The sequence below is a fragment of the Haemaphysalis longicornis genome, unplaced genomic scaffold (genome assembly GCF_048455015.1).
Source record: "Haemaphysalis longicornis isolate Haplotype H1 unplaced genomic scaffold, Haemaphysalis longicornis Haplotype H1 scaffold_483, whole genome shotgun sequence".
Lineage (NCBI taxonomy): Eukaryota > Metazoa > Arthropoda > Arachnida > Ixodida > Ixodidae > Haemaphysalis > Haemaphysalis longicornis.
The window spans coordinates 73,899-88,893 of NW_027526381.1; the positions used below are offsets into that span (position 1 = coordinate 73,899).

The 14,995-nt window shown below is 45.8% G+C and overlaps 1 protein-coding gene across 3 annotated transcripts in view; it reads right to left on the minus strand.

The window, feature by feature from the left end:
• Positions 1–712: 712 nt before the first annotated feature.
• Positions 713–14,995, minus strand: part of LOC144137717 (alpha-tocopherol transfer protein-like) — a 29,603-nt gene continuing 15,320 nt past the window's right edge. For 2 of the 3 annotated variants that reach the window (XM_077669653.1, XM_077669654.1), the window contains exons 5-6: positions 3,446–3,556; positions 713–1,412 (exon numbers count right to left, since the gene is read on the minus strand). In XM_077669653.1, the coding sequence (XP_077525779.1) occupies positions 1,221–1,412; positions 3,446–3,556 (303 nt within the window). In that variant the 3' untranslated portion in view covers positions 713–1,220. The remainder of the gene's footprint in view (positions 1,413–3,445; positions 3,557–14,995) is intronic. The other variant, XM_077669655.1, reaches the window with a different exon arrangement.

Here is a 14,995-nt window from a genome sequence, read left to right on the forward strand (position 1 = left end):
GCCTAGCGAGCTGATTTCACTTGTCAGACTACCGGACCAGCAACGCAATAACGAGAATACGGCCTTGAAGAGGTGAGCTTGTCGCGGAAGTTAGCTATGTTTGTTTTATTTGTGCGTAACTCAACGCACGCGGCCATTGTTTTATTTGAGCGTAACTCAACACACGCGCCCATCGCCCGCACCGAAATAAGAAAACGTTTACAACTGTGAAAACTAATGGTGCCAGGAGTTTCAAATTTGGTACAAGGGTGCTCTAGAACTTCACGAAAGAGGAGTGCGAAAGGATTAGAACATGAAAACGTAAAGTTAATTCTTCTCTTCAACACTAAGATGTGTAATACAGTAAGTCGTGATAAAAACCCAGCTACACGTGATGTTTAGTCAGGTTTCAAAATATACCGTAGTCAATAAATAAACAATAATCAACCTCAGCTCCCCCAAACCACCCGTTATTGTACCTAATGGCCCCTTCTATTGTCACTCATTGAACCGTGGTTGCAATCTGCTGTATAGTGACCCGTACACTGGGTCGGTGATCCTGATATTTTTAATACAGATCAGCACTAATATTCGTGATAGTTTGGGCGCCACTTTTGTGTGCGTCTGCAATATAATAAAGCATACGGCAGAAAATGTTTTATGGAAAAATAATGTAGAGCAAAATACAGCCTTATTTTAACGAGCGGCGCCACAACAGGGATGAGACATGCTTTTTCTCAAATATGATTTAGTAAACACGCTACAATCAGCTTTCTTTAAATTCACAAAAGGAGGCTGTGGGAAGTGAATGAGTGAAACATTTTATTATAACGAGAAGCCATGAGGCCCTGGGGGGAATACAGATGGGGGAGGAGGGGAGGGAAAGGAATGTAATAATTCACACAATGTACACAGTTCCAATGTTAGTACCTATTTACAAAAGGCACAGTTTAGGCGGTCTGTGTCACACACAAAAACGCACAGTTCATACCGTTGACATTGATCGTGGATAGCCATGTTCAGTCCGGGAGTCGGTCAGACTACTAAACCAATGTGTAGAGACCGCTCTCAGAGGCTTACTGGGTGATTATTTCTAGAGTAGCGGGATCGTCCCGGACATGTGTTATACAGTCCAGTTCAGTCGCGGGTTAGTAACCTAGAGTTAAAATGTGAGGGCGTTTACGGGCAAATACAAGACAAGCCCATGTGGAAGACATTTGGTATGTTACACGACTATCATGTCAAGATGGACGTTTCATTTCGTCTCGGTAACCATATTCACTGATCTCCCGGAAAAAATCTCCTCGGCTCTGCAGTTTCCTCGCCGTGACGTCGTAGTCGTGGCTCTCTAGAGTTCCTCCATTCACCTGCGGAATGAGATCGTCTGGAAGAAGGTCACGCAGCTTCTCCCCGTCGTAGCCCAGGAGACGGACCTGAAGAATGCGAGGAGCAACTTCAATGTATGGAGTCGTCTCATGTAACAAGTGAAATCACACAACGGCAGTCATTCAAGCTGGCCATACGTCCAGGGCTTCTGAATATGCCTGTGGCCAACTTGCTGAATGGCGTAATGGCCTCGAAGCTTTGGTTGGCCATAAAAAGAACTCATGGAAAAATGCTGGACTGTGTGGTAACACTATGTGATATCATGCACTATTGTACACAGAACCTCGAATGCGGTCTAAGAGAAAGTGCGCATGTTGTGTAGAAATAATGGTCTTAAAGTTAACAACGACAAACAAAAGCAATGCTGTTCCAACCGGAAAACAAAGACTTATCTGTAAGAGCGGCATTACCTTTTCTTTCTGTGAGAATCAGCGTGTTCACTGTGCTAGAAAACTGGCCTTGGTTTCTCGGGCCATTGAGTCGGCGCGGTCAAGAGGCATCCTGGACTAGGGACGCTTCACCACCACCCTTTGCCTTTCCCTTTTACTCCAATAAACGTTTACTACTACTACTACTCTTCGACTATCGCATGTCAAGTGATTACCACATCAATGTTTAACAAGCAAACTTTCCAAAACAGTCGGACTTACGCATTCAGCCTACCATCTCCTACGTAGTGTGAAAGTTCTCATTTATAACGCTCTCTTTTTAAGTGACATAAATCATGGCTCTTGTGTCTGGGGAATAACTTGCGCTACAAACTTGCACAACCAGTTTATTCTGCATTAAAAACTGCGCGCGCATTTAAAATGCCTTTACACTCACTCACTGAACCATTATTCCATGAGCTGCCCTGCTGAAAGTACACAATCTGCTGAACTATGCATTTAGCACCAAGTGTAGCTGAAAAACTAGCGAAAAACCTTTGAGTGATGACGAGTTGTCCGCACGATGTAAACGTAAACCTTGCAGCTAGGACTGTACAAAAAATTCTCTTGCCTGCTTTTTAAAGGGACAGACCACGGATTTTTGCGCAGTGCATGGCGTCTAGCTCATATGAAAGCCACAGTTTTATATACTTGGGTAACCGCAAGAAATTTCGAAATAAACTGGCGGAAATAATTTTAGTTTTCGACTGACATTTCGGAAGCCTGCATGACGGCGACACGTGCTGTCTAAACGTGACACTACTTTACATGTTCAAACAACTCCGTCGATTTGAACGCGTGAATCAAATAAAAATACCGTAGGAAGGAATAGCAAAGGTCGTACATTATTGTTGTCTTAGCCGGAGACAAATTTTGAAATACCTCTTTTCATCTCACGCACAGCTAAAACTGTGTTGCCGCACGGCTGACTGTCATGGTTTCCAGCATTCCTTCTGGTGGGACACGTATGGCTGGTAGATCTAAAAGTTCCGATTTCAAAAGTTCGAAGCCGTTATCAGCAAAATCATTTCGTTTTAAGGTGTATTAAGTGATTTCTTTTATTTGGGAAAGAGAAAATATACTCGACAAAAATCGGTTGTCTCTCCCTTTAAGCTCGATGTGAAAACGTGTTTTATTTGTTGGTGTGTGCCTCTTGATGCCTCGCGTTTGCGCACGTACTCTTGCTGTATAGGACAATGACTATATATCCCGACTACAGTCATTATTAGTAATTGGTTCTGAACAAGAAAGAGTGATTAAGATGATTTTACTTGCGTTTTAAATCTTTCCCTGGCAGGATTCAATCCAAGCATATTCTGCCTGCGAGCAGAATCCTTAAGTACTAATGAAACTCTAAGAATTCAGCAGCGCAATTCTCTAGTAGTTAAGTGGTTGTCTTACATATATCGTTAAATGGTCTTTTCCAACGGCCAGTTATGTTCAACAAGCTATGAGAAAAATTATTTTTACATGGAGGTGTGGCGCAGACATGAATGACCGACATTTCTTTACATGCATTATGTCGAAGCTTCTGCAACACAAAATTTTGAAACCGAAATCCTTGTTTACAGAACACAATCTTGGTAACATTTGTGGGCCATGTGGTAAGACAATATATACTTTCGAATTCGACAGACTAAGAAGTTGCTTACCCTCCTTAACAGCTTGGACTTCATGAAGGGCTTTGCAATGTTGAGAAATATGTCGAATAGCACGGGGTTGTTGGATACATATACAGCCTTTATTCTGAGTGGAAAACAGTTCTGAAATTTTCATGATGAAAGTTACAAATAAATATTGTCAATATGCATTGTAATTACTCAACACTTCTTTGTATAATATAAAGCATGGAAACAGGAACCAGTGTTTCTCTAGATGACCTAAAAAATCTCATATCACTTACTGAAACACTATCATTATTGCCTTGCTGGAATATTCAAAATTTGTACTCAATAAATACAACAATAACCCCAAGCCATCACTACAACCGGCCGTCAAATTGTAACAAAAACTGACATTGTCTTCTGCAGCGTATGACTTATACTTTCGCAGTTGCGAAAAATACTTATTCATTGCATAGACACCCCGGTGTTCCTGCATGTTTCTAAGGATAACAATTACGCCTGTTGTTTTGTCACGCTCCATAAAACCGTAACACGTGTTTTGTTTTCTGGTCGTGTGAGAAACCCACATGCAGTCGATTTGATCGGTGCGAGGTGCTGAATTTCCTCAAATCGTTACCAAGTGTTTTCTGTATATTCCGTCGGGACTGCATTGCGACACAGATATTCTCACGGCCATCCAAAATACGTACTTAAAACTGTAAATAAATATATAGTGCCCTTCCACTCTGTGTAGTAGGATGACCTACAAAGCAGCACGCCCTCCACGGTGTGCACGAAACAAAACACGTTTCATCATCATCATCACCAGCTTATCTACGCCCTCTTAGTGAGCCTCCACGTTTCTGCCCCGTAGGTGAGTACCGGTAAGACGCAGCTGTTATGCACTTTCTTCTTCAGGGAAAATGTTAGGCTGCTATTCATTATCTGAGAATGTCTGCCGTATGCCCTCCACCCCATTCTCATCCTTCTAATTATCTCTGCCTCATGGTTGGGATCCGGGGTCACAACTTGGCCTAAGTAGATATATTCTTTTACCACTTCCACTACTTCGCCCCCTATCCCACACTGTTGTGCTGTCCCGAGGTTATTGATCATTATTTTAGTTTACTGCATATTAATTTTCAGACCCACGGTTCTACTCCGTTCGTCTAGTGCGGAAAGCATGCTTTGCAATTCGTCCCCCGAGTTACTTAGCAAGGCAACGTCATCAGCAAATCCGAGGTTACTGAGGTATTCTCCATTAACCCTCACACCCACCTGTTCCCAATCCAACGTTCTGAATACTTCTTGTAAACATGCTGTGAATAACATTGGAGAGATTGTGTCTCCTTGTCTGACACCCTTCCTTATAGGTATTTTACTGCTCTCCTTATGGAGGATGATGGCAGCTGTGGACCCATTGTTCCAGTCATATCTGACCTTAAAGTCTCTCTTCTTACTAATGACCGAAAGACCCATTGTAGATATTCTCTAGTATTTTTACATACTGCTCATCTACTCCCTGATTCCGTAATACCTAAATAACTGCTAGGGTTTCGACCGAATCAAATGCTTTCTCATAATCTACGAAGGCTATATGAAGGGGTTCAGAATACTCAGCGCACTTCTCTATCACCTGATTGATCGTGTGAATATGGCCTATTGTTGAATAACCTTTACGGAACCCTGCTTGTTCTTTAGGTTGACTGAAATCTAAGGTTGGAGAAATTCTATTAGCGATTACCTTGGTAAGTACCTTGTAGACGACTAACAGTAAGCTGATCGGCGTGTAATTTTTCAGGTCCTTCATGTCGCCTTTCTTATGGATTAGGATGATGTTCGCGTTCTTCCAAGATTCCGGTACGCTTGCGGTCATTAGGCATTGCGTATACAGGTCTGCCAATTTTTCAAGTACAATTTCTCCTCCATCCTTTAAGAGTTCTGCTGTTATCTGATCCATATACTGTTTGCAGTAAAAAAGGTTGGAGAAGCAATTGGCGGTGAGATGTTTGAGTGGCGCCCCCTGGCTGTGACGTCGGCTTAGGGACTCGCGCCGCTGTCGTCTGCTGCCCTCCGCTTGTGAGGGGCAGCAGTGCCTGTGCTAGAAATCGCGCGTTCCTATGCATTAGTGCATAAAAAGCGTATTTATTTCAGTTATTTTTGCCAGCTTTTGATATCCCCCACAAAATTGCAACACACGAGGAGAGAGAACCACTTTCTGCAGAGCATCGATCAGGAGATCATATGTAACTCGTCCTTTCTAGCTTATTCGCGATGTTCAACGCTCAGAGCTCCTGGATAAGTATTCAAAATGTGTAGGCTTCCCTGCAGTATTTTTGAGATACTCTTATTTACTGAGATGCTCTTATTTACTTTTCAGATGCTCTTATTGACTAGTTGTCTGAGAAGACTCAACAGTCTAATGCTACGTACCATGCCGCGGGTCCCTACACGCGCATCGCACAGCAGCAAATAAAGCGGTTGTTTTCTATTTCTTTCGTTGTTGTTTACTTGTATGACATGAACGTTTTTTTTTTCTGTACCCACGAATTAATGTTTCTGCACCGAGACAAACGTCCTATTAGTAAGTTTGGGGATGTTTGGGAGGCTCACAAAGATTGTGTGGATATTTTCTTCAGGCTGTATGGGATACATTTCCTTCTTCACCAATTGCCTTTCGTTATGGCTGCGTGCAAGAAGGTGCATATTCGCAACGTGCGTTGCGATAACCCTGAAGGTCTGAACAAGCATAGTGTTACTGTATCTTTCCCGTAGACGTGACTTGTTTTGCTTAATAAACCACCCTACTGGTTAGAAGCCTGGTATAAAACCAACACGCCCCTACCCACAGAGAAAGAGATTTGGAACTCAACATACAGTTTTTGCAGCCCATAGTGCATGTCGACATACTTTCATGCCATGACAAAATAAAATGATCAGATACAATACTTTCTGTCGTTCGGCAAAGTTACAAAAACTGTTTTACGTTACATATGATTACCGGGAATCGTAATGGCTTCTGCCAAAGCCGACATCCCCGAGGGCCTGGTATTTGTTTTGGTCTTGCATTTTCAGTGTTGTCGGTTATTAGCAGCTGGCTGCTCCCTTTGTTCTAAAGATTTCTGAACGCAGAAGCTGATGCTTACTTCGACTCTTCGCGCTCCGCACAGGACCGGCTTCGCAAGCAATGGGTCGACGCCGGTAATGTTTCTTCCGGTGCGGTATCAATCACTATAGTTTAAATAACGCCTTGAGCTGGTGTACGTGAATTTAAGTGTTTTATTATGATAAAAATTTACGCACACACAACATCTGGTGCGGACAAGCATCAGACGTCAACCGAGCCCGAAGAAACAGCAGGGAGAGCGAGCCCGAGTGAAGCAGGCGACAAATGCGAGAGTCCTTAAGACGACGTCATGAAGGCGCGCTCTGCAGCGCCGCCCGTGCTCGCGCTCAGCGCCAATAGGCGTTTTAAGAACAAGTCTGTCGTAGAGCGGTCATTTATTTGTGTGTTACAGGAATGTTGAGGTAGTGACGCGACTTTAACGGTATCCACGAGCGCTGTGCATTTACGCTGGTGTTCTAGGGCCCACACGTCAGGCTCCTTATAAACACTCAAGAGGACGCGCACGGAAAGCACCCGTAGAGAGCCGACGTCCTGGGTGGTAAACGGAATTGAGCACCCTTGAGGATCTTTTAAATGCAGAGCATTTCTTTAAAGGAGTACTGACACCAAATTTTGACGCCTAAACAATGATATAATTGGCTTCTGTAGTTTGTACAGATGCCTCACAGAAATTTTTGCAGCGATCCGAGGCCGGAATCACATCTAAAATCGATTTTGATTGTCCCGGCCGCGAGCTTCCACAAATCGGCAGCGCTAGCGAAATCGCTTTCGGCATGACGAAACATCGGCCTGCGTGTCTGGCCGGTTCAGGGTGACGTCATATAGTCGTTTTCGGAACAGGAAACGATATCCTGCGCTGCGCGCTGCTGTTGTCGGTGGTATTCGTTTGGGCAGGAGACGTACGGGTGTAGCTGTGTGAGCAATGCTTGTAAACTTTGCGCACTTTGCGTGTTCGACGTCTTTGCTTTTCAGTTCGCGGCCGGCGCATGGTGTTCCCTTGCACTGGTGCCGAAAACTGCGCGGTGCCGGCACCGCGCGGTGCGCGATGTCGACGCGCACCGCGGCGACGCGGTGGTGTGCGTAGCCGAGCTCGACCAAGTTGTGCTATGGCAAGCTCGCAGAATGCGAAGTACTGCTCGTGGAAGCCTCTCCGAGCAAATCGATGACGACGCCAAGATGCATTATTTTCCACGCGACGACATGCAACGCTAAACATTGACTGATCTCGTGCGCGGCGGCGGCCGCAAGAACTGTCGCCCAAGCCAGCGGGCTCGGCGTTGCTCGCGTCAGCTTGGGTGTTGGGAACTTCAGGCTTAGTATCGTGGCGAATATTTGATCGCCGGTATCTGTACAACTGCGAATGACCATCCCTTACACAACTTTTCACCACACTATCATCCCCTTTTTCGCATACTGAGCTTTATTTTGGCGATAATTTTCGTTTCAGCGATCGGTGACCAAGACATCTGCCGTGGCCTGTTTTGATTCTAGCGCGCAGGTGGCGCCATCTTTCGGCCGCTCGCCGCACCGCGGTGCCGGCAGCGCTGAGTCGGAGCGCCGAACCTCCGCTGCCGGTCAGCGTAGTTTTACCATCGCGGCAAATATCTGAACGCCGCTTTTAAATTCAGCGCTGATAACAACCCCTAGCACAATTTTTCAACACACTAACATCTACTTTCTCGCATGTGGAACTTCTTTTTCGCGATCGGATTGATTAGAAGAGTGGCGACAAGCTGTTGCTGTCACGGTCTGGGCCGGTTCAAGCCGCAGTGATATTAAAAAACGGACGACGGCGAAGACATCGCCTTCCTAATCGCCTGGCCAAATAAAGTTCTGTCTGTCGGGTGGTAGCGACTCATCCGAGTCTGACGATTCAGACGACATGTCAACTGCGCGGGCGAGTGCGGACCATGTGCAATCGTAGCACACGATGCGGCGAACGTCCGTGACGTCACGGGTGAGACCGTGACGTAAGGCTGGCCCGCTTGCAGGCTGGCCTTCGAACGGCCATTTTCCCGCGCGGCGACCAAATTTGAAACTGGTTGCAATAAACGTGCTATAATTAATTCTGTGTTGGCGGCTGACGGCTTTCGGTTGGATTTTCGTTATTACTGGGCCAATAGGTATTCTTCACAGCATAAAAAAATCACGCCATATCCACGGAATGAATGATGATAAGTGGGGCGAAGCTCGAGAGGGGGAGATCATCGGTAACCGTAACTCTCCCGTGAAAGTTCGCCCATTACATCATTAAGAAAGACGTAAGACTGTGTGCGTACATTGTACAAATCAACTTTTATTTTCGGAGTCAATGCTCCCAGGCCCAGACCTGGTGAAAGACCCCGCGCCATCGAGGACTACCCCGCACCTCCACCACAATTTGTCACGTAGGATGGGACACAACGGTAAAGAAAGGACTTTTATTTAGGGCGAACTTGTGCCCGAAAAAGACGAGAGGAAACGAGCAAAGGTCCTTGCGTCTCGTTCGATCTCCGAGAACGACTGCCTGCGTTCGTGGCGTGATCTCTTGCGTGATCTCCCCCTCGCAGTGCACGTGCGCTCGCGCCTCCGTTGGCGAACACAGACAAGCTCGCGCTCCCGGTGCCGAGTTTGCGCTGCCGGTTGCAGCCGGTTCTTGCGCGTGCAACGCGGCCCACTTTGCGACATCTCTGAAAGCATGCGGCGGTCACGTACCACGAGACAAAAGGGGCGGACAGACCCATGACTTAAGGAGCTTCGCCCCTAAAACTGAAAGCGAGAAATTTCGTGTCAGTACTCCTTTAACTCACGATGTTATGCGTCCGTAACTCGGCGTCCGCACCACGGCAGCTGCGCCCTCAAACAGGTGCGGGCGCGCATGCGCGTGCTCCGGCGCTGAAAGACGCGTTGCAGCAGCAGGTGCTACCTCCTCTCCCTCTACTGCGCGCGCTACGAATATACTCGTTGCCCGAGCGAAGGATCCGCGGCCCGACGTTGACGTTTGGCCGCGGCTTCTAGTGCCCGAAGTTCGGCGTCGGCAGCGCGCTTCAGACGCTTGCGTTCGACGTCGGCAGCGCGCCGTATCGTCGCCTTGTCTTCTGCCGCCGTCGATGAAGAGAATGGCACGATGTCTTGAACTGGTACTGCAAGGCTGACGTTGGCTCGCGTCGCGGTACTGGTTGAAGGTGTTGCTTCCATCGCTTATGAACTTCGACGATGGCGCACTGCCCTCCCGAGAGGGATAATAAGAAAGAAAAGAAAAGAGAGAAAAGAATAATAATAAAGATCCAACCGATTGCCCCGCAGAGAGGGTGGGGTGCAAACGATGGCAATAAATAACACCTTACGTACTTATGTCTCTCGTCTCTCTCTCTCTCTCTCTCTCGTCTCGCAACCCAACTACCCAACCCCTACGACAACAACAACTACAACTACCACCGCCAACTACCACAACCTACGCCACGTGACCACCCCCAATGCTCTGCATTTACTCGTGTCCCTCGCGCGGGGGCATGCGACGGAGGATTTTTTTTTTTTGATGCCGAACGACACGCAATACTCCAAATAGTCAATTTCGGAGATTATTAGTCTACTAAATATTTTCAGTAAGCATGTCTAGACGGTGTCGTAGGACTAGTATGATAGAACATTAATTATGATAAATGGCTGCATGCACTTCACTTTGAGTTGTTGAATATGTGAAACAAAAGTCACTTTTTGTCGAGCAAAATAGCCAAGAATGTTGGTTTACGTTTCCGGGGATTTAGTTCCCATTGAGCGTAATGTACGGCTCTACTATGATGCCTCGCTGCCTAGAAAATAAGACACAGGAGGTATTTTGGGCGTTTAACCGAAAACCATTTTTGGTCGCCGATTTCCACAGCCGATTTACCTTTATTCGTACCTGTCTTTCGCAGACTGCTACAATTCCCTATTTGAAACCTACCTGGATATGTCATCCACATGCACAGAATAGAATAAAGAGCGTGCCAAGACATTTTTCAAGGATTTCATTTGGAGAATAAAAATGATGCAACTCAAAATACATCCTTCAGGAACGCCATTTTCTTGTGTAAAAGTTTGTGATAGGGAAGAGCTCACACGAACTCTGAAAGTACGGTGAGTTAAGTAGTGATAAAGTTTATTATTTTTCACAGATTTTAAACGATTGAAGGTGCAGTAAAATATTGCGGCGCCACGTGGTATCTAACTCCTTGTCCAAGTCAAAAAATACGGACAAGGAAGATTGTTTGGAACGAAAGCATCTTGTACATACATACGACTCAAAAGCCCCAAGATTGTCGTTTGTGAAGCGATGTACTGGAAAGCAGTACTTATGACTATCCAGTACACCATGAAATTCCAAGAAATAGAAATAGAGTAAGCGGCGTTTGAACTTCTTTTCGAACAATTTACACAGGCAGCTTAAAAGGGCTATTGGCCTGTTGCTGCTAGGTAGACCTGTGTCGCTTCCTTGTTTCAGCACAGGTATTAAAATTGCCTCTTTCCATGGTTCTGGCAGAGTTGCAGTTTGTCATATCAAGTTGAAAAGGTAAAGAACGGCTTCAAGCGTGTCTTAATGTAATGTTTTTTTTTTCATTTCGTATGTTATCTAGGCTGCCCTACATAACATACGTAACATAACATAGCTGTTTTCCTACATGATGAAAGACCAATGGTAAATTCTTGTTTTGTCAGTGAAGAATTATAACCATAGCGTGATGTTTTCTTGTTTTCAAGGGGCTTAATTTCTGGAATCATTTTATGGTAAAGGAATTCTGCTGATTAGTTGGCAGAGCTGGCGATAGGTTCAAAATGCTGGCCGAGGGTGTTGGCCTTATCTACTTCTGCGTAACCTTTTGCTCTAATAAGTGGGACAGTGTTCGTGTTCTGACCCTGAAGTTCGCTTATTATTTTCCATACCATGTGTGTGTGTGTTAGCGAAAGAATTTATGGAGGTCAGGAATGTTATCCAGCTCTCTGTTTTTGGGGCACGTCGGACGCGTCTACTTTTACCTTTCGCTCGTTTAAACGCTATAACGTTGTCACTAGTTGGATATTTTCTAAGGGTTCCCCATGCTTTATGCTGGTATTTGTGTGCAATCTTACACTCCTCGTTCCACCATGGCCCTGCTACTTTTTTGTCTTCCTTGAAGCTGGAGGAATGAAGAATGTGCGGTGTCGATAATATGCTTGGTAATAATATATGTGGCTTGGTCAATGACTACATACTGTATGGACGTGTAAGAAAGCTGAGACAATTATTTGAATTTCTTCCAGTCTGCTCTCTCTTCTCGAAACTTTGCTGGGCTTGTTGAAATTCTCGGGTTGAGAGGCAAGTTGAGTATTACAGGAAAATGATCACTGCCATTTGGAATGGGAGCAACACTCCATTCAAATAGAGGAAATACAGTGGCTGAATTCCGCGCTTAGGAAATAGGAAATAGCAGAAAATGTATAATTGTCGCGCTGGAAAAGGTTGCTTGTTTTTTTATTAAAATGACAGGCGCCTGTGGACAACAGGAAATTTTCTAGGGGTCGCCCTCGAGGATCAGCCCTTGGTGGACGCCAGAGCGGGCGGTGAGCATTCGGTGCCGGAAGTTGATCTATTAAACTCTCAAACTCTGTTTTTGTTAGGTGGTAGTCGGGGTTAAGTATAGCGAACATGTAGTTAGCCTACCACGAATAATGGCCCTCATCGCTACAGCTTCTAGGTTAGTATATAGGTTTAGTTTTTGACAGGCCACTGACTTTTTAACAACTAAAGCTATACCACCGGTCGAATGAGTGCCGCCGGGTCTGTCTTTTCAAAAGACCGTGTATTGTCTAAAAATGCTTGTTGAATGTTCAGATGTGTTTCTTGAACAGATGACATGCTTGGGTGGTAGTCTCTGAGGATTTCATATATGTCATCAAGATTTTAATGCGGCCCCTACAATTCCGGTGAATTATGCTTTGTGCCATATTTTACTTACAATAAGAGGAATTTTAGTGAACTGTGCTTTGGGAGTATCGTTTGTTTTTGTGTGCTACAACTCTCGGCAGTGGATTTTAATGGCGATCGAGAGAATGGCGCCTCTGAAAGTTTGCAAAGCCAGTGAGGCCGGTATCTCCTCCTTCTATTCATCTCATTGCAAAGGAGTATGTGACGGATCAGGCTCCTTCGGTCGTGCAACCACGTCTGCGCTGCCGTACTGGGTCGCAGCCGAGGCAAGACGCATATCCGCCCCCGGCGAGCTGCACCAGCATATGCTCAGGACGAAAACAAGCGCACTTTTTGCGCGCTTCGGGAAAAGTGATGTTTCTGTGACTATCGAGTACATAATTTTTTTTTATTGTTGAAGACTTCCAAATACCGGGAATAGGGCGCTTGGAGATATTGTCACTTCGAGCATTTGAACTTGTTGCTGGTGCAATTTTCGACTGCGTCATCTTGCTAAACGCATTTTTTCGCATGTCATCCTACCTCTGCATGTGTTTGTACCATGGCCGTAACACTGACACTTGAAGCATCTACGCGGGTTTAGAATATAAGGGTGAACCTGGCCACGAACGAATGTAGCGTCGATAACCTGAGGAAGGAAGCTTCTGTCAAAGGTCAGGACAACATGTATTGTCTTGATTTATTGGCCATCGTGTCTCACGTTAAGTGATTTCACAGCTGTTACACCTTGGTCTCGCAGGCCTTCAAGAAGATCTTGCCCTGCTTTGTTCAAGAGTTCTATTTCGGAAATGACCACCTGCCCAGTTTTCAGGGTGTGGTGCGCAGAGGCAGTTATTTTGAGATCACACATGTTGGTCAGGTTTAGAAGTTTGTCTGACTCGCCTTTGCTTTATACTTCGACAAGTACATCACCTGAAGACAGTTTCTTTACCTTATAATGACAACCAACGATGTATTCCAGAAATGGTGTTACTTTAAACACAGGCTTGCTGGTGGATGCAATTCCAGCTTTAGGAGAGTGAACCACAAGAAATTTGGGGAAATTCTGTGGTGCACAAAACATCTGGCTGTTGAAAGGTAACTGATTTGATCGGTGTGGACCCTTCTAAGGGCCCGATCAGTTTAAAAGGAGGTTTTAAATAATATCATGCGCCATAGTATAAAGCATAGAATAGAGATACTTTCTTCTTTGACGTCACCCCTATGCCAAAGAGGTCGCGGAGCTCCTTGCCGGGTAGACAGACAGAGAGCCATTCGGCCGGAGCTTCCCCAATGATCCGACGGCTACCGCTTGAGGCTTCCACCCTCCACCTTTCAACATGTCACCACGGTTGGTCACAGCTTATGCATGGGGACTCGGAGCCCGCGGTGTCGCCCGTCACCGTCACCATGAATACTCGTGAATAACCACTCAAGGTACCCGTGCAAAGTCCCAAATGATCTAAACCGGTGGGCTTTGTTCACAAAATCACCCCTCCAATGAAGTGGAACAACCGGGAGCGAGAAGTAGCCACAAAATCTGGCACAGTGAGCCGGTCATAGGCCCCAAAAATTAACCAATCATGATGTGTTCGAGAAGAAGCATGTGGCTGAACTGTTGCTCTCTGTCTTTCATGCGGGGATTTCAACATATTTTTTCAACACAAGTTAAAATAAAGAAACACAACAACGCTGCTGACGTGTGCATCTCGTTCCTGAAATTCACTCCTTTCATTCGGCTCCGCGACGACAATTGCGTTTTTGTTGCACGCCCTACGTATTCACGGTAGCCGCGACAAGTGCGAGCCATTGAAGGACGGTCGGTCGTCAGTCGACATGAGTGAATCGTCGCACACACTGTCTGTCCGAGCGTAGAGGTTCTCGCACGGCGGGGAAAAATATTTGGCCGGTTGGACACGGGCGGGAGCACCCACTGGAGCGGTACTCCGGCAGATGAACCGGTTCCCGAAGCGGGATACGCGTGTGGAGGGGCGTCTTTCACGCTAATGTGTTTAGAACGTAGATACGAGGCGCTACAGTGCAGCCTCAGATGCGTATATTATGGACACTGTGCTGCGTAGTTGCATCAATACAAGAATGCAAGACATGGCGTTGGTATCTCCCCATTCATGCGTGAGGTTCATTTTCTCGGGGAACCCCTCGACTGAAGTCCCAGTTCCCTTCTCCGTGCCAACCGGATCATGTATGCCCTCAGTACCTCAATGCAGCAAAAAACAGCTCAAAATATCATCCTTCACGGTTGAATTGCTTCAGACTAGGTTGACGAGGTGACGAACCCACCTCCGTTCTTCCGAGCAAAAGCGCAATGCGAATTACCAGTAAAATCAAAGCTCAATTGACTGCGCTGCGCACACCTCGCACACTATATATACAATGCAGATCTAAAAAAAACAAAACAAGATAAGCAACTGCCTGACGGTGTTCATTAAATGAGATGGCCCCAATTCTTTACACGACTTAAAGTTGAATGCACCATTTGAAAATAGCGCTCATTTGAAATACGCGGAATTCGTTCTAAATGCGGTCTGTTCTTAGTCTGAACATGGAG